Genomic DNA, 18,956 nt, shown 5'->3' on the forward strand with positions numbered 1-18,956 from the left:
TCAATACACAGTTGGCATTATTGGTTATTTAAGTTGATTTGAATTGACTCGTTTCTCTTCAGATGCCGATCGTCAGAGAGAGTTTTTTGCTGGAGTTAGGGAAGCTGTTACGGGAACCAATGTCCTGGGATGCTCATTGCCATGCTGCTGGGACGATACGTAATCTGGCTGCAGGGGACCAGTTAAAGGTAAGTGAAACACAGGGATGTGATTTCTCTGTTTAAAAAAAAAAAAATAATAATAATAAATAAAATCAAAACCATATTTAATTTGTTTTTTTCTACTTCTGTTCTGATTGAGTCTCCTCAAGCAAGCTTGTCGAAACGTTGAGACCAATTCAAGAACTGACTCCGCGGTAGTGCAGTTAATTACGATCCTATGAGCTAAAATAGTTTTCCAGCCAGTTTTCTATACCTTCCGCCCGGGTAGTAGTTAAAAAGCAGGACAGTTCTGAGAAGGCTCCGGAACATCCGATAAATCTACTCCGCGATAGTACATGTAGAATAAAGAAAGACAGTTCTCTAAGTACAAACTCTACCTGGCTAGTAGATACACACATGGTGTTACCGCAAGCCAAATATATGTGTGTTGATACCTCACCATGCAATGCCTCAAATCCTATCTGCTTTTTGCGTTATATCGTGTTTGACTTTACCTTTTATTGTAAAGCGTTCTCGTCATAGAGAGACCGGCTTTAGCGGGACTTTCTTTGGCTCAATGCTGCAGGTCTGGTCGTGGTTTCCCTCCTGGTTCTGATTTCTTCCCATTGTTGTTGTTTTTAAATGGTGTTATTATTATTGTTTGATTAGCATTCACTAGATACTGTACATACATGTATTGTTTTGTTACATTGTCTCTGCTGTGCCTTGAACAAGGATTGATTTGGCGCATTACAAATTTCTACTACTATTATTATTATTATTAAAGCGCATTGGACTTTTTTATTGATAATATTAACAACATTACTTTGTTTCAGACTATCATTGAGAAGGGAACGTTAGACAGTCTGATCGTAGCATTCATGAGATCCACATCACCACTGGCTGTCCAATCAGAACTCACAGCAGCCTTGGCGGTATTGTCCGCAGACGGTAAGTTCATATTGTGGCGAGCGGTTCAGCGCATCAGAGCTCAAATTCTGGGTCCAATTTCATAGAGTTGCTAAGCAGAAATGAGCTGGATACCAGTCACCAATTTCAAATTGGGGAGGTAGTACTTTCTGCTCTACCGACCAGGCTTTGGACTGATGATATCCAAGCCTACATCCGTATGGACTGTAAAGGAGGTAACCCTCTTTTAGCCCTAGGAGTAGGTGGCAACGGCCTCTGGAAAACATTTGTAGCCCATGTGCGACGAGCATTAAAATTTTTAAAATGTGACATGGTTGTTTGGTGTTTGGTTTGTTGTCTTAACAATCTTTGCAGTTAAAAAGCGTGACAGCTCTTTTCAGAACTGATGAGTCTCCTGAATCCCGAAAATCTACTCTGCGGTAGTAGAATATAAAGCAAGACAAGTTCTCAAAAGAGCATAATTTTACCTGGCAAGTTGATACACACATAGTGTTACGCAAACCAAATATATATTGATACCTCACCATGTCATGCCTCAAGTCCAATGAACCCATGGTATTTTAGCTGGTAACCTGTTTCTGCTGGGATAGATTTCACAAAGAGTTAGAACTAGTCCTAACTTAGGACTAGGACTAGTCCTAGGAGATATACAAATTTCATGGGTAGTCCTAAGTTAGGACCAGTAACTCGTCCTAACATGAGATAAGACTAGTCCTAGCTCTTTGTGAAATCTACCCCTGGGCAAGTTTTTTCTGTGCTAAGCAGTTTTAGTGCTTATCAGCTTAGTGAAAGTGTCACCTATGTTATCTTTACAGACCAAGCCAAAGCAATCCTGGTCAGCACACAAGATGGTAAAGTATTCACACGTCTTATCAGCCTGGCTGCCAACTCGCACCATACAGACGTACAGTACAACAGCGCCGGTACCATCGGCCAACTCGTCCTACAAGGTAACATTTTATTCATGGCATTTCTCAGGATTTTGTTCCCGATTTCATGATTTTCTCAAAATCTGTTTTGTCAGGCATGCAACTTTGTAACTGATCAGCTGATTTTCCACTTTTTTTTCCAAAACAGTGCCATAGATAACGGTTAGGTGCCTTGCTTAACTGCTGGGGGATTCGAACCCACACTCAGCTGATCAGAAACACCAGAGTTTGAATTCAGTGCTCTTAAAGGCACTGGACACTATTGGTAATTGTCAAAGACTAGCCTTCACAGTTGGTGTATCTCAACATATGCATGAAATAACAAACCTGTGAAAATTTGAGCTCAATCGGTCATCAAAGTTGCGAGATAATAATGAAAGAAAAAAACGCCCTTGACACACAGTTGTGTGCGTTTAAATGGTTGATTTCGAGACCTCAAGTTCTAATATGAGGTCTCGAAATCAAATTCTTTGAAAATTACATATTTCTCAAAAACTATGGCACTTCAGAGGGAGCCGTTTCTCACAATGTTTTATACCATCAACCTCTCTCCATTACTCGTCACCAGGAAAGGTTTTATGATATTAATTATTTTGAGTAATTACCAATAGTGTCCACTGCCTTTAACCATTTGGCGATGACACTTCCACGGGCCCTGATGTGAGGAAATGGAATCGCAGTTCTGTTCTCTCTCAAACCTTACCTCCTCCTTCTTTCTTTCCATCATCAGATCTGAGACCTGAGCTGATCACAGCAAATATTTTGGGACTTCTACGGTATATTGAACAATTTGCCAAACACAACGACCCCAGCTTCATCCACATCGCGCTCTGGACGAGCCTACAACTTCTCAAAGGTGAGGATCGGTACCTTGTTTTTATCATTAAAGGCACCGGACCTAGGTCAAATGAGTTCACACATGTGTGTAGCATTCATTTCTTTTAAACAATTACGGTGATTATAAATCCAACGTTTGCCCCATGTTTGACAACTTCTTGGGGAAAACGTTGGATACATAAATCATTGTAATTGTCTTTAAAATCTTTACAAATGCTACACAGTGTGTGACTCCATTTGACCCTAACCTCCAGTTCAAACTGGAGGTTGCGGTTTACAATGTGAAGAAACCTAACCCCTGAACCAGTTTAATGACATCAACAAATTCTTTAAATCACAATTTGATAGAACTCTCTTCCACTTAATATGTAATCTTAGATGCAGTCTTTGTACCACAAAATTAAAATCTCTCCTCAAAACGTATCTCATGTCATAGGTTTTTAAAGACTAATTTTGTTGTGTCTGTGTGTGTTTCGTTTTGTTTTTGGTTTTTACTGGGCCTTTCACCCAGCAGGTTGGATATGTGCACTTAACAAGTCTCTATTGTTATTATTTTTACGATTATCACTCACGAGCGCCTGTAGTTAACAAAAATTGAATTTCTAGTTATGTTTGTTTTGACTTGTTATTAGATGCTACATTCCGCTCAGCGTTTGGCGAGAGTGCAATTCCACGTCACCTGGAGGGAATGCAGCAACGCCCTTCCCTCCCACTCCAAATTCAACAACTTGCGCAGACCGTACTGGATAATATGGGCTGAGAGAGGGCGCCAGACATTTGGTGTACAATGTATGTGGGTCACGTTTGCAGACTAGCTAAGTGGAAGTACTGTACCTTGTTATAGCTATTACTCCCAAGAACAATTGTAGACTAACACAGAATAAATCAGGGCTGGATGTTATTAATCTGTTTTTAACAGAAAATGCTGCCTGGCCAGTTTGTTTTCTAAGTGCAAAATAACCAGTCACAAAGATTAAACATTACTCCGTTGTAATAATGTTTGAAGGATGACAAAAGATCTTCGAGAAGAGGAATAACAATCTCAACAATTTTAACATCTCTGATAGGAATAATAATGTTATCAAGGTATAACAAAATGATTGTCGCACGTTGTGACAGGGGTTCATGGGTTTTGTACACCCTTTGAGGGCAAATGACCCTCGGGTGCCATTTCCCCTCTCTATGCCCTCGAGTGTACAATCACCATGCATCCCGTCACAGCGTGCAACTATTGTATACTGGTTGCAGGCTAATTTATGCTCAGCAGAAATTATTATGCAATATTTTGTGCCGTTTAAATCCATTGGACCCTTTCGGTAAACAGTGTTGTCCAAGGCCCACACTTTGTGTACCACAACTTCTATATCAAATAACAAACCTGTGAAAATTTAGGCTCAATCGGTCATCGGAGTCGGGAGAAAACAACGGAAAACCCCACCCTTGTTTCCGCGCGTTTCGCCGTGTCATGACATGTGTTAAAAATAAATCCGTAATTCTCTTTAACGGGAAATTATATTGTTTTGCTGATTTCTCAAAAAGTAAAGCATTTCATGGACTAATATTTCAAGAGAAGTCTTTCACCATTGCCTTCTGTAAACCCTGTAAGTTATTTGTAGATCTGTGAACTTTTAATTTTTTTCTGAACCGAAAGGGTCCAATGGCTTTAAGGAGCTATATGAAATAAAACTCTTCTATTTCAAATCAATTCAACATGATTTATTCCAAACTCTGTTTGGAAAATAATTAAATGTGAGTTTTCAGTACATGAAAATGAAAAGCGCAAATAGGTATACAAAATTAATTTTGCCACCTACATGTATGATATCAGTACTCATAGCACACCTTAGCACAAATTGCTTAATTTTCATTCTCATTTTACTTAAATGCCTCCTTGAAACACAAAATTTCTTTATACATACATTTCGCAACCTTAGCACCTGTAAAATGTATTCCTGAAAGATACCTTTTCGTATCTTGTATTATGCTGATGCTGGGGCCCAATTTTTATAGAGCTGCTTTCATTACAAAGTGTAGCTTAAGCATGACAGATCTACGCTTACCAGAAAAGGGCAGCAAAATGAGGAAAAGGTTACCAGCCAAAATGATTAAGCACTATTTTCAACAAAACACTTACAAGAAAAGGTTGACAAAGTAAGGGAAAGTTTATCAGCCAAAATACCGTCACATGTACACAATCTGTGACTGGTTTCGTGCATAATTTTGTCCGTAGCAAAAATGTGTTAAGCACAAATGTCTGCTTAAACGGCTCTATGAGATTGGGCCCTGGTTTATGTACAGTGTAACATTTAAATCGTGTGTGAATGGTTTGTGTATAATTATTACATTCCTAAGGAGATTTGTAGTAGCACCAATATACGCTCTTCGGAGTTGTGGTGGCTCTGCGGTGATGTTACGCCGAGAGCTGGCACTCTAGCTTTTGATGTCGCTGCTTACTGTACCATTTTATGCCTAAGCTCATTGTTCTCCACTTTTCTTTAATTTTACACGTACTTAAAAATGGCAAGATCCCGTACCCTCCTTAAAGGGTCTATGTACTTTTTGTAGGACAAAAAACACAATGTCCACAGATTTACATTAAACTTACACTTAGGGTACGCCTTCTACTATCATTATCTTCAATCGCTGTAAGTTTGATGTAAATCTGTGGACTTTTACAAAAAGTACCCAAATCCTTTAAAACGAATATTGAATAAAATATTTCTGTACGAACTTCTATCGTGTAGAGTCTGATTTCAAATAGAAGCTTAAATGAAGCAAATAGACTAAGCACAATAGTTCTACTGCAAGTCCGTAACCAAATCAGTGATTTTAACTGTGAGCTATGTCCTAGACCTAATTTCTAGTCTCTAGTTGTTGTTTTTTGGTTTGTTTTTTTGCTGTGCTTAAATATTCCACACTGTTTTTGCCCTAAGTCAAGAGGGCTAGTACCCCCTTGCCTACCGGGTTCGTGCACGTATTCCCTCTGATTTGTTTTACTACAATAGACACCCAGCATGTTTCAATAAATGAAATAAAATTCCTTAATATTTGGCCGTGCACGTATTCTTTAAAAACTGTAACATAATTGTCAATCACTGTGTGACACAAAGCATTTATCAAAAACGGCTCATTTACCCAAAGAATGGACACTTACTAGTCTTTTTGCTTTCTCTGTATGCGTTTTCTAATTTGTTTTCCTTGTTGCTGTGCGTGAATGTTCCCCACTGTTTTTGCCCAAAGTCGACAGGGCATCTGCCCCTTCGCCCCCCCAGGGCCATGCACGTATTACCTCTGATTTTTTTTTTACTACTATAGACACCAGCCTATGCGAATAAAATTCCTAAATGTTTTAGTTTATACATTGTACATGTATAACAATGATTATAGAACTTGTGCTAAAGTCATTTTTTTTTGTAATCGATAAAATTATTCCTTTGTCTAACAAATAATATACTCACAGCAGGTTTAATGCACAAATCCTGAATTAGCAAAGTATTTTTTATGATCCACATATACATTGTAAGTACCATTTTTAGACATGGTATAAAACAAGTGTATAAATGTTGAGGTTTTACAAGTGATTTTAATTTAAGCTGTTGGCTTTATTGTGTTTTTATAAGTCTCTGGGAGGGGGAAGGTTTAAACTGTTTTTACTTAAAATATTTGTCGCTAGTTTAATCTGAATTATTAATTTATTAAAAAAATGTTTGCGTAAGTTTTACCTTAACATTGACACAAAGCAAAATGTATAAGAAATTTATAAATTTTAAGCTCTTTTAAGGTTTACTCAAAATTCCTGTGGATCACAAAAGTGAGTTTGACTTCAGGAACAATTAGTGCAAAAATGAACCACTCTCAAGTAGTATGCATTGCTCATGCTTTAGGTGGGAGCCCGAACTGTTTTGAAGCAAACGTTCAACTCTTTCAAATGTAACAATAAAAATAATTATATTTGAATATGCAACAATGAGATTGATTGAATAAGAAATGGACACTCAAATTATCATTGATTAAAAATGATTTTTGATTATGCATTGATTCATTTTATAAAGTGGATATTTGAATATGCATCGATTAAGCTGTCAATGCTAAAAAAATAAATAACTGAAAGCATAAACCATTACACTGTTTTAATGCCCTCTGAAATGCAAAGCTGTAAAAATGCAAAACGAAAAAAATATTTAAAAAATGTAAATTGTGATCCACTGTGTTTTCATTTTAACCAAGTTTCCCAAACTTAGAAGTGTACTCCTTGGCAGTAGAATAAAAAGTCAGAAACTTCTTAAGAAGAAATCTACATAGCAAGTTTATATATTATATACATGGCGTTACTGCAAACTGAATACACCAAGTCTCATCACCTGGTTTGAATAGCACAGTCATAAAGGCAGTGGACACTATTGGTAATTATTCAAAATAATTTTAAGCATAAAAACTTACTTGGTATCGCGCAATGGGAACTGTCTATAGGAACATTGTGAGAAACGGCTCTCGCTGAAGTAACATAGTTTTTGAGAAACTGTAATTTCTCACTCAAATACTCAAAGACTTCAGGCCTGAAGGCTTTTGAAAGTTAACAAATTTGTGCAACAAGGGCATTTTGTCTTTCAATATTCTCTTGCAACTTCGATGACCAATTGAGTCCAAATTTTCACAGATCTGTTATTTTATGCATATTACATGTATTATGTTGAGATACACCAAGTAAGAATACTGGTCTCTGACAATTACCAAAGGTGTCCAGTGTCTGTAACCCACATTCCATCTCCATGGTCCTTGTTCCAATCCCACCTTGGACAAGAGTTAAGCATGTCTCTACCTTAATCTCTCATGTAAGGCTTTCTCACAAAATCTAAAACATCTTCCTTTTTGGAAAATTCTTTGAGCTTTTAGGTTACACACACATGTATGAGAAATTACAGACTTTCATCCGAGCACAAACTTTCTTAAGTTTGCTTGTCAGCCAAAGTTATTTCCCTTGAAGACCTGTGTGAGTTAGAATTTGCAAAACATGTCAAAATTTATTTATAAAGTTCCATTTATAGAATTTTGCATTGTCTTTCATTTGCTTTAGTACCAAACAGTATTTTGTTTCCTTTGTACTTTGTAGAGAATTTGATTTTTTTTTTGTATTCCATTTTAGATTAAATCAGAAAAATTTTGCCTGCAAAAATGTTAAACTGTATAAACCAAATGGGCAAATAATGTAACACTTGATGAGCACGGGGTTTGTTAAAGGAGTAGGTTTGTTAAAGGAGCAGGAAAATACTACATGTTAAAGCGCCTTGAGCATCACAGACTGTTGGATATGCGCTCTAAATAAGAAGCAACTATTATTATTGTTATTACATCATGTTAAACTATTTGAGAATTTTTAAAGAATTGTACAGTTTTTAGGTAAAATAGCTGCAAGAAGTTTTGTTCTTTTTGGGGAATTGCAATCCTTAGGTTGTGGGAATGTGGTTCTAATTGGTGCAATTTATAGACAAGAAAGTATAGTGGGGATGTATGAGAACTGACATTATTTTGTATTTGATTTTTATTTAGTAGCTGCTATAACAACTTCCCACGTAGGCAACTAGAATTAAAATCTTTAATCTTGAAATAAATTTTGACAAAAGGTTGTTCATTAATTGAGAAAACAATATTTTAATAGGGGTTCTGTCAGCCGGGTTCATACTTGCAAATGCGAATGCAACGGGAAGCAAATGTTTACGTCACATGGCTGTTTTCACAGCGAATGTTTTGCAGGAGTTGGAACACAGCTCAACTGTTGAGAATTCTTCATTGCTAATTTGTGACGTCAAAATTCACATTGCATTTGCATTCGCAGGAAGTATGAACCAGGCTTTATGCTCAACGTATTGTTACTGTATGCCACAAAGTGAACGTACATGTAAGTGTTCACAACCACTTATCTTGATAGTGCCATGTATTTATTAACTGACACATACATCCTTGTCATTTGATTGGTGGAATAGGAGTCACATGTCATCCGTTATTCTGCCATGAATTTACTTTACTGCAGGGCCCTGCTGGGATGAGAATTTTTCTCAGACTTTTATGTGATTTTTTTTATATAAAGAGTATTCATGTGCCATCTGTGTTGATTCAAAATGGAGAAACTCTGTTGGATTCAATTGAACATTTTAGTTTCTTTTTGTTATTTTTCCTTAGGCATTCCAATTTTACTTTTACTTAACTTCTGATTTTTTACTTTTAGTGTGTTTTTATTTATTTATTTCCTGAGGAATTCCAATTGTACTTTAACTTAACTTCTCATATTTTCACTTGGCTGTTTACATCATAAAAACAATGTGGTATGTTGGCTTTAACAAATCCTAATCATTGTGGTTTTCCTCACTTTTTAAAAGTCGTCTTAATGAAATGGCCTTTAAGGGAAGGTACACAGTTGGTAATTTCTCAAAACAAATTACCTTAAAAACTGACTCAGTAACGAGCATGGGAGAGCTGTTGATAGTATAAAACATTGTGGGAAACGCCTCCCTTTGAAGTAATATGATTTTTGAGAAAGAGGTAATTTGTCACAAAAATATTCAAAGGCTTCTAGCTACAGAAGTCTTTTATTGTTATCTGAAAGCATACAAACTCGCCAAACAAGGGTGTTTTTTTCTCTCATCATTTTCTCGCAACTTCAATGATCGGTAGAGCTCAAATTTTCACAGGCTTGTTATTTTATGCTTATGTTGGGATACAGCAAGTGAGAAGACTGATCTTTGATAATTACCAAACATGTACCCTCCCTTTAAGCTTGGTGTTTTTTATCTTAATGTTGGCTTACAAGTGTTTCCTGATAAAAGTGGTATTGCCCCTGTAAGAATGTTAACAATTTGTAAACAAAGTACAAAGTTCAGACAGCCCTTATGTATTTTCAAAACCCTTAGCCCTAAACTTAATCCTGTGTGAATCTGCTCAGCGCTCAGCCAACGTTCCCTGATTTTGAAGAAATTTCCCTGAAAATCAACCAAACTTTTTATGTTCAGGGCTCAATTTCATGGCTCTGCTTACCACCGAATTCTACGCTTACGATCACCATTTTTTGCTAATAAGGCAAGCGCCAAATTTCTGTGCTAGCTGTGTAAATGTCTAGTTACCCGGAGTACGCATGGGCAGAAGCCAAAATTCTCTGCTGACCCATGAAATACGCTTGACATCAGCCTTGAGTTCCCCGCTTCCGTTAGCGCTGATTATTTGCTGATGGTAAGCAGAGCCATGCAATTGTGCCCAGTTATTTTAAAAATCTCCCTAATCATTGTAAACAAATTCCTATTTATGTTGTTGAATATTTCCAATTATCTTCCTGATAAGGAAAGATAAGACCAATTCCGAACAGACTCCGCGGCAGTACAGTTATTACGATCCTATAAGCTAAAGTAGTAGCCCAGTCTTATTTCTATACCATCCGCCCTGGTAATAGTTAAAAAGCAGGACAGTTCTTTTCAAAACTGAGAAGTCTCCCAAACCTCCGATTATCTACTCCGCGGCAGTAGAATAAAGCAAGACAGTTCCCTAAGAACGTCTCTACCTGGCAAGTAGATACACACATGGTGTTACCGCAAACCAAATATATATTGATACCCCACCATGCAATGTCTCAAATCCTATATATCTTCCTGATTGTTGTATAAAATTACATTGATTTGCAAGACAAATGGGGTGTTTGTACATGGTGCCGTCTGAACGGAACATAGTAGTGTTCACATAAAGCAAGTTACTGATGTTTCACTTAATTGCACTTGTATTTTAAGTTCAGTTAACTCTCCACACACTACTGCAGATTAAATTAAATAATATACATGTAATATTATGTTAAAGTACCAGGATAAAATAAATTTGTTTATATTAAAATGTTTTAACTTGTACACTTGTTGCATTTTTAAATTTTGTTTTGCATGTCAGTCAATTTTAAACGGATTTTGGGGCTTCTGTGTAATTATTATGATCTCTCAGAAAAGTGTTTCAACTCTTTCTCTCTCGCTGTCTTTTGTTTGAAGATTGATTGATTGAAAATGCTCTAATACTGACAAATACAAATAATTAAACTAGCTTGAAATCCTTCATGAACATCAACTAAAATATTTATTCCTCAATTTTATTCCAAGTAATGAGAACTTTACAGAAAGATTAAACTTTGATGACAAAAACATTCATTTTATGTAGAAAAGATAGATATATAATATATTTATTATAACAAGAATCAACAATTATTGATGTGAACGTTTTGGTGTAAAGATATACAGAATAATAACTAAGTCTACTTCAATTTACAGCATGGATACAAAACAATAGGTACATGAGCCCAGTGCCAAATGACACTTGTCTGGATCTCACTGATTAAAGACACTGGACACTATTGGTAATTATCAAAGACCAGTCCTCTCATTTGGTGTATCTGAATAACAAACCTGTAAAAATATGAGCTCAATTGGTCGTCGAAGTTTGAGATAACTATGTAAGAAAAAACATCCTTGTTACACGAAGTTGTGCGCTTTCAGATGCATGATCTCGGCGAAATTGAATTAAAATACTTTAGCAAAAAATTACTTTTTGAAACAACGATATTTCAGAGGGAGCCGTTTCTCACAATGTTTTAAATTATCAACAGCTCATTACCAAGTAAATTTTTATGCCAACAATTATTTTGAGTAATTAACAATAGTGTCCAGTGCCTTTAAGGGCCTTGTCAAAAGAGCTAACTCTTCTAGGTGCTTTAGAGGCAACCAGCTGTGCATGCTGCAGGACCACTATGGCAGCACATGAGTATTTTTTCAAACAATATCATATGATCCCAAAGAAAAAAACTGGAAAATTCAACTGGATTTGTTCTTGGAGATTGCCTAGAACTGTCATGGGTGTGCCTGTACCTCATGTGACAAGGCCCTAAAGCTGCTACAATTAATAAGTATCAAGTAATAAACCACAAAGGAAACTGACTGGGTAAATTTGAAAACATTTTGGATTGAACCTAGACCAACTGACTAGAGCAGAATTTGAAACTGCGTACTCTGAATTGGCGTGCCGGTGCTCTACCAACTGAGCTCTCTAAAGCTCGAATGGTGGCGTTCTCCAGATTATTGTCAATGTTTGCTTGGGGTGCCATTCAGACCATACTACTTGTAGCTGCTGTTTAGCCAGGGATCATAACCCGCACTAAAAACATCGTCACTTTCAGCAAAGTTTGCAATGCAAAAGTAACATACAGTTATGATAAAAGGTAGTTATCAAAACGAGGAACGGGTACTCGCGAGTCACTCGGCAAAACTCGTTACAATAACGAGCAATTACAAGCGAGTTCGAGCGGGTTCGAGCGATAACGTGTGATAACGAGCGGGAGCGAGTGGGTTGGGGGAGTACCCCATTTATAGTTCAAAAAGTAAGGCTCTTGAAGCTTTTAAACTTCATGAAGTTGTATGCCTTGAAGAATATTGTGGGCCCCTTTAATAAACCAGTCTGGCTGAGCATAACCAATCAGGATCGAGAATCCATGAAACTCGGTCATGGCAACCAAAATCTACCAAACAGGCATGATAATTTAGCCCCGTGGAAAAAATAGGAACATTTTATCAAGGGATGACCTAGTACACATGGTTGGGGCTTTTTATAGACATTTCAGGCCTTTAAATCACAATTTTTCAGATTTTTCCCAAGGGAAAAACTTGGAAAAACCGACTAAAGTAGGAAGATATAATTGCCTGACCAAAACTAAGCAATACTTGACAAAAAGTTGAAGTCAATTACTGTAAAACACCTATATCACAAACTATACATTTTATTAATACATAACACATCCTCTCATAAAACACAACATTTTGTTCAAGACTCTGGGTCTACAAAAGCCAACAAACTTGATCAAAATATACCAGAGATGAGACCCTACAACGTCCTGACTGAACTGAGTGGAGTAAAACTGGACCCAATTTCATGGCTCTACATACTGTAAGCAAAGAATTTGGGCTTGCGGAAGGAGGGAGTTCTAAGCTTACGTTAAGCGATTACATGGTTTGGCGGGGAATTTTGGCTTGTGCGCATACGTACTCCAAAGTTACTAGGCATACTACGGTTACACAGCTAGCGCGCGCTTGCCGTGAAAGCAGAGAATGGTGATCAGAAGCGCAGAATTCGACGGTAAGCAGAGAGCCATGAAATTGTGACCTGAAATGGTGTCATACAGGTTGAATTTAATCAATTTGAAATGAAATTAGGGCCAACTTTCATAAAGCTACTTTAGCAGACATATTGCTTTGAGATTTCCTGCTAAGCACAAGAAGGCAGCATACCAGTCATGTATTGTACACACAAAATGGTATTTTGGCTGGTAACCTTATTCTGGTATTGTCTAGCCATTTTGTTGTTGCTTAAAAGCAGCTCAACAAGCCATTTTGAGATATGGCGGACACAATACTACAACACTATCGTATAAGGTTTGGGTCAATTTGTGTGTATTACACCTCAACCAAACAGTGCATTCCTATCACAACCGCCATACCTCAAAAAGGCTAATGAAATTGGGCCCGGCTTCGACCAGATTGAAAAAAGAAGGGAAAAAAATGCAATTTTCTCTCAAAGCAGGCAAACTTTTCCTACAGGTGCACAATATGCAAATAATTGGTCTGCCATATTAACTTAAGCAGTACATATAATAGTATATTAATTAAATTCCAATTCAAAACTTTATAAAACATAGATTTAAAATTTCCTCAGAACAGAACAACTTTTAGGGAGCATTAATGGCAAGGAATTTACAGTATATTATTCTTCTTAATTCAGAAATGACAAGATGCGAAAACAAGTTTCTATAAATGCATCTTGACAGGAACACTAACTTGTATACATTTGATTATTACATAATTGTTGGTTGCACCACAAACTGACAATTGGGTTAAAACTATAAAACAATTGCAAATCTCTTTTTTTCACCTATTGATTTGCCCTTTTCTTTTAACATTTTCAACAAGTTTCAGAACCAAACCGTTTTGTAATTACACTGATAAGCACGATCTGCGCTAAGCATATGAATCTACAGGAAGTAAGCGCATAAGTTATGCTAAGCAGGGCCGAAAAATTGTGCAATTGCCATCCTTTCAAACAGTAGGGTGTACTTTTTATCATTAAAACCACATCACTCAACAATTCTCACCTCCACAACAAAATCAACACGAGAAGCAACCATCGGGGTGAGACTGTTTGAAATTTAAAACATCCTTGAAATTTGATAACAGTTTCATGTTGGCGATAAAGGGTACCCGGTTTACAGAATGTTACTATTACAGACTCTCTAGCATCATTTCAAATACTGGTCTAAAGATTTGGTCAAGACATGGGTGGTCGAGTTGGTCTTTAAAAAGCGTTTGTAACTGTTTGTTATAAAATGCATATGGTTAGAAAGATATTTTAAAAGCAGAATACAATGATCCACACACATTTACCTCGAAACTGCGCGGTGTTCTTTTTACTTAGCAAACTAACACGGTCGTCCATTTATGGGAGTCAAACTCCCATAAATGGCCGTGTTTGTCGATGAGGTAAAAGGAAAACCACGCAATTTTGAGTGATACTTTTTTAATATCTTTCTAATCATATGCATTTTAAAACAAACGGTTACAAACACTCTTCAAAGACCAACTCGACCGATCCAAGGCAGTGTGTTCCTTTAAGCCTGGTTCATACTTCTGCAAATGTGAATGCGATACAAAGTTTGACTTCACACATTCACATTGAATAATTCACATCAGTTGAAATGTGCTCAACTCCTGCAAATCTTTCACAGCAAAAACAACCATGTGGTGCCAAAATTTGTTTTGTATTAACTTCGCAGGAAGTATTAACCAGGCTTAAGTTTCGTCTCTATGATGCCCCTTTCAAAACAACATCATGGAAAATGGATTAAGAGTTTCCTATTGGTGCGGCAATACACTCCACCAAAATTTAGTGAATGAGATTGTATTGTTTGAAAAACATAGATGCCCTCTACAGTAAAAGGGACATGTTGCCGTGGATTCCCGCCTTTGGGCTACATAAATGAAATTTAATATGGTTGGAAGATCATGATGTTTTAAACTTGAATATATATTGGGTGTGTTCGATTAGCTTCCCTGTGTCGACCCAACGATGCTCACTCGGGTGAGCCCCTGAGAAGAGCTAGTCGAACGATCACTCACCCTCTTGTGGTCATGCACCTGGGGCCAGCCCCCAAGTGACCCACTCCAGAAGCAGGGCACTGGGGGCTGACCCGGGTGAGCCCCTTGAATGACGTCAAAGCTATTTGAACATACCTAGGGCAGACCAGGGTCGACCCAGGGAAGCTAATCGAACGAACCCAATGATTCAAACATATATCCTTTGAAATTGTGCATTTTTGCCTCTCTCAAAAACAAAAATCCTGAAAATTTGATAAGTTTTCTCTTGTTTTGGAGAATAGTCCATCGCATTTACCGAATGAGAAAATAGAATTAATGTAGCTAAAGCAAACTGCTTGTAACCACTCACAGTGACCTGGCATAAAATTAAAAAAATAGCTAGTGGCCTTATATTTTTATAGGCTTGTTTCATTAATAATCATCTGTTATTTTGCCATGCAGACTACCTTATCCCACAAACTCAGATAACATCCTGATTAGGATTTTGCAGGATTTCAGACTTTTAGGGCTTTTCAGAATTCGTGAGACTTCTGAAAATCTACTTCATGGTAGTAGAATATAAAGCAAGACAAGTTCTCAACGGAACATTTTTATACTTGACAAATCAACAATTCAATTCAAATCAATTCAATTCAATTCAATTCAATTCAATTCAATTCAATTCAATTCAATTCAATTCAATAATCTACCTAGCAAGTAGATACACACATGGTGTTACCGGAAACCATGTGCAAAATGACAATTTGTCCATTGGGATGCGCAAACTAGCTGAAAATACACAGCAGTACTAAGAGTATATTATTGTCAAAATTGTAACTTCCATTTTTAAAGGAACTGGGCACTTTTGGTAATTGTCAAAGAACAATATTATCACTTGGTGTATCCCAACACAAAAATGCACAAAATAACAAACCTGTGAAAATTTGAAACCTGAAGAAACTAATCAGTGAAAAACACCCTTGTTGCACACAATATGGTTTTTATGGTTAACATTTTGAAAGTTTTGATTGTTGTAAAGCGCCTGGGAGCATTTTTAATGCATTTGGCGCTACATAACTGTTTTTTTTTTTATTACTATCATCATTAATGTGTGCTTTCAGATGACTGAGAAAAGCTTTGCTTCAGGCCTTTAGTCTTCCTCATATTCAAATATTTCACTGAGAAATTACTTCTTTCTCAAAAACTATGCTACTCGCAATGTTTTACACAAGATCAACATCTCTCCATTGCTTGTTACCAAGTAAGTTTTTATGCTAACAATTATTCTGAGCAATTACCAATAGTGTCCAGTACCTTCCATACAGCCACATCACTTAATAAACGGGAAGCATTGAAGTTCAATTGTTAAAAACAGTAACTCTATCAAAAATATGTTACATTATTTGTTAACTTTTTAACAGATTTTGTTGTATGGATAGAATGTTTAATGATTCCCACAGACTCACATATAGGTCAGGGGTCGATTTCACATAGCTCTACAACTCATATTAAGACAATTTGTCAGTATTACCATAGTGATTTGTATTGCGACATCACAATTTACTTAGCAACTCGGTTGATTTGCAGTTAAGATCAATCTTAGCTCTTTGTGAAATTGGCCCCTGATCTGATCAATTCATTTAATTTTTTGCATAAATTGATTCCAAACTCCAGATTCACAAGTATTAAAACACCAACAGTAGAACTGAAAACATCTCTTCCCCAGGTCAAAATTCTTGTTGAAACCTAGTTAAACTGGATTGACTCTGGTTAAACTGGGTAGAACCTCTATTCCTACCTCCATGGAACGAACCCAGTTAAACTGTGTTTAACTGGAACCAGTTGAAAAACAGTTGATAAAACTAGCTTCAGTTAAAACCAGGTGGTTTAAAATGAAATTTTGACAAAACCATGGTTTTAACTTAGTTGAACACCGTTTAAACCAGATGGTTTTAAACGGAAATCGGACACTATCCAGGTAAAACAGTCACAACCCTAAAGTTAACCGAGTTCAACTGGAATTTTGACCCGATGCAATAATCTTCAAGCTACATTTGAAACAGCAAATTGCACAAAACACTATTTTTTTTTGGTCAAATGAAATTTCTTATAAAGTGTACAATGATTATGTACAATATTTTTTTTAAAGCAAAATAAGTAACGATTTAAATGCATACGATTTTTTATTATTTTTTATATATATACAAATCTGAATCAGCCTTAAAAACATCATGACATCCGATGTCTTTTTAAAATAACAACCCAAGGCCATGTAAAAAAAAAGTTGTTCAGCATCCTACCCTTTTAATTTCTTAAAGACAGTGGACACTATTGGTAATTGTCAAAGACCAATCTTCTCACTTGGTGGATCTCAACATAAGCATAAAATAACAAACCTGTGAAAATTTGAGCTCAATTGGTCTGCGACGTTGCAAGATAATAATGAAAGAAAAAACAAATTGTGAAAAATTCATTTTATAACAGCTTTTGGCTACTCAGGCGGGATGCTACCAGCAATTTTGTTTTAAATGACCTTTCAACAGGATAATTCAAAGAAAACTTTACAGTTATCTCTCTGTTCCATTCCATCTCAGGAAATCCTACTGTCAACTCTCAACAAATTATATGAAGACAAAAATTCAAATAAACATCACACAATGTGCAGTCGACTCTCTTTACAACGAAAGAACTGGGATAGGCCAGCTTCCTCTTTTCTATAAAAGGAACATTGTTATAAGAGGACAGCAAAATATAGAAACACAAAAGCAAAACTGAGATTCGGGACTTGAGAATGTACTCTTTATATAAGCAGAACCTCTTTATAACAGTGCTCTTTATAACGAGGGTTGGCTGTACGTTCCTGTTTTGAAATTCACGCAGAAAATATATCAACAGAAAATTTGTACTTAAACAGGAACCGGATTGGTTATCTGTCATTGATCATGTTTTTAGTTTATCCACAAATTTGCAACTCTTCCTTAAATGGGATTTAATTGATATGCCAGGATTTTTCCAGGAGTTGCACCACAATTACTACGACAATTCTGATTAGTCGATCCATAGGAATAAGAGAGTGTGATATAAACCTGCACTAATTGTGGCCCAAATCAAACTCTGCTCTATCAATTCTGCGTATTGCGCTATTTTAAAGCTATGCATCAAGTTTGCTTTATAGAGATTAATTCATTATCACAAGTGCATTCGTGGAATATAGAAACCTATAATGCGTCTGCGTTAGATATCAGACACAGAAGTGCTATTGCTGTCTGTGTTTGAATAATAATATTGTGCTAGGAATTTATTAGAATTCTTCCTTGTATACATTTCTTTCTGGGAATTCCTTGATAAATTGTAAAAGACACTTCATAAAATCAAACAAGTTCAATATATTGGTGCTTAACATTAACATGTGGGGAAACAGCCATTTCTCTGCATTTTTCTATTAAAACATTCATTATACATGTTATACTATATATACATTTTTATACAACTACTGCACTTCAGCAAATAATAATAATAACAGTGGCTTCTTATAAAGTTTTCAAATCTGTCACTAGGTGACACTCATGGTGCCTCAACATTATTACCCCTGGTCACCGTGGGGGATGTACTTAATTCCTTAAGCCAATATTGAAGCTAAAATAATCACAAAAACAATCTCTACCAAGAGTGGATTTCACATCGAAATGAGACTAGTCTTATCTTGAGTTAGGACGAGTTACTCGTCCTAACTTATGGACTAGCCTTAAGTTTACGAGACGAGACTAGTCTTATCTTGAGTTAGGACGAGTTACTCGTCCTAACTTATGGACTAGCCTTAAGTTTACGAGATGAGACTAGTCTTATCTTGAGTTAGGACGAGTTACTCGTCCTAACTTATGGACTAGCCTTAAGTTTATGAGATGAGACTAGTCTTATCTTGAGTTAGGACGAGCTAGCCTTAAGTTTACGAGACGAGACTAGTCTTATCTCCAGTTAGGACG

At 36.5% G+C, this 18,956-nt stretch overlaps 1 protein-coding gene across 3 annotated transcripts in view; it reads left to right on the forward strand.

The window, feature by feature from the left end:
• LOC139949608 (uncharacterized) overlaps window positions 1–10,708 on the forward strand; it is a 34,128-nt gene extending 23,420 nt beyond the window's left edge. For all 3 annotated transcript variants that reach the window (XM_071948044.1, XM_071948043.1, XM_071948042.1), the window contains 5 exons: window positions 63–188; window positions 977–1,091; window positions 1,886–2,020; window positions 2,730–2,855; window positions 3,469–10,708. In XM_071948044.1, the coding sequence (XP_071804145.1) occupies window positions 63–188; window positions 977–1,091; window positions 1,886–2,020; window positions 2,730–2,855; window positions 3,469–3,596 (630 nt within the window). In that variant the 3' untranslated portion in view covers window positions 3,597–10,708. The remainder of the gene's footprint in view (window positions 1–62; window positions 189–976; window positions 1,092–1,885; window positions 2,021–2,729; window positions 2,856–3,468) is intronic.
• Window positions 10,709–18,956: the final 8,248 nt, after the last annotated feature.

The sequence above is a fragment of the Asterias amurensis genome, chromosome 17 (assembly GCF_032118995.1).
Source record: "Asterias amurensis chromosome 17, ASM3211899v1".
Taxonomy (NCBI): domain Eukaryota; kingdom Metazoa; phylum Echinodermata; class Asteroidea; order Forcipulatida; family Asteriidae; genus Asterias; species Asterias amurensis.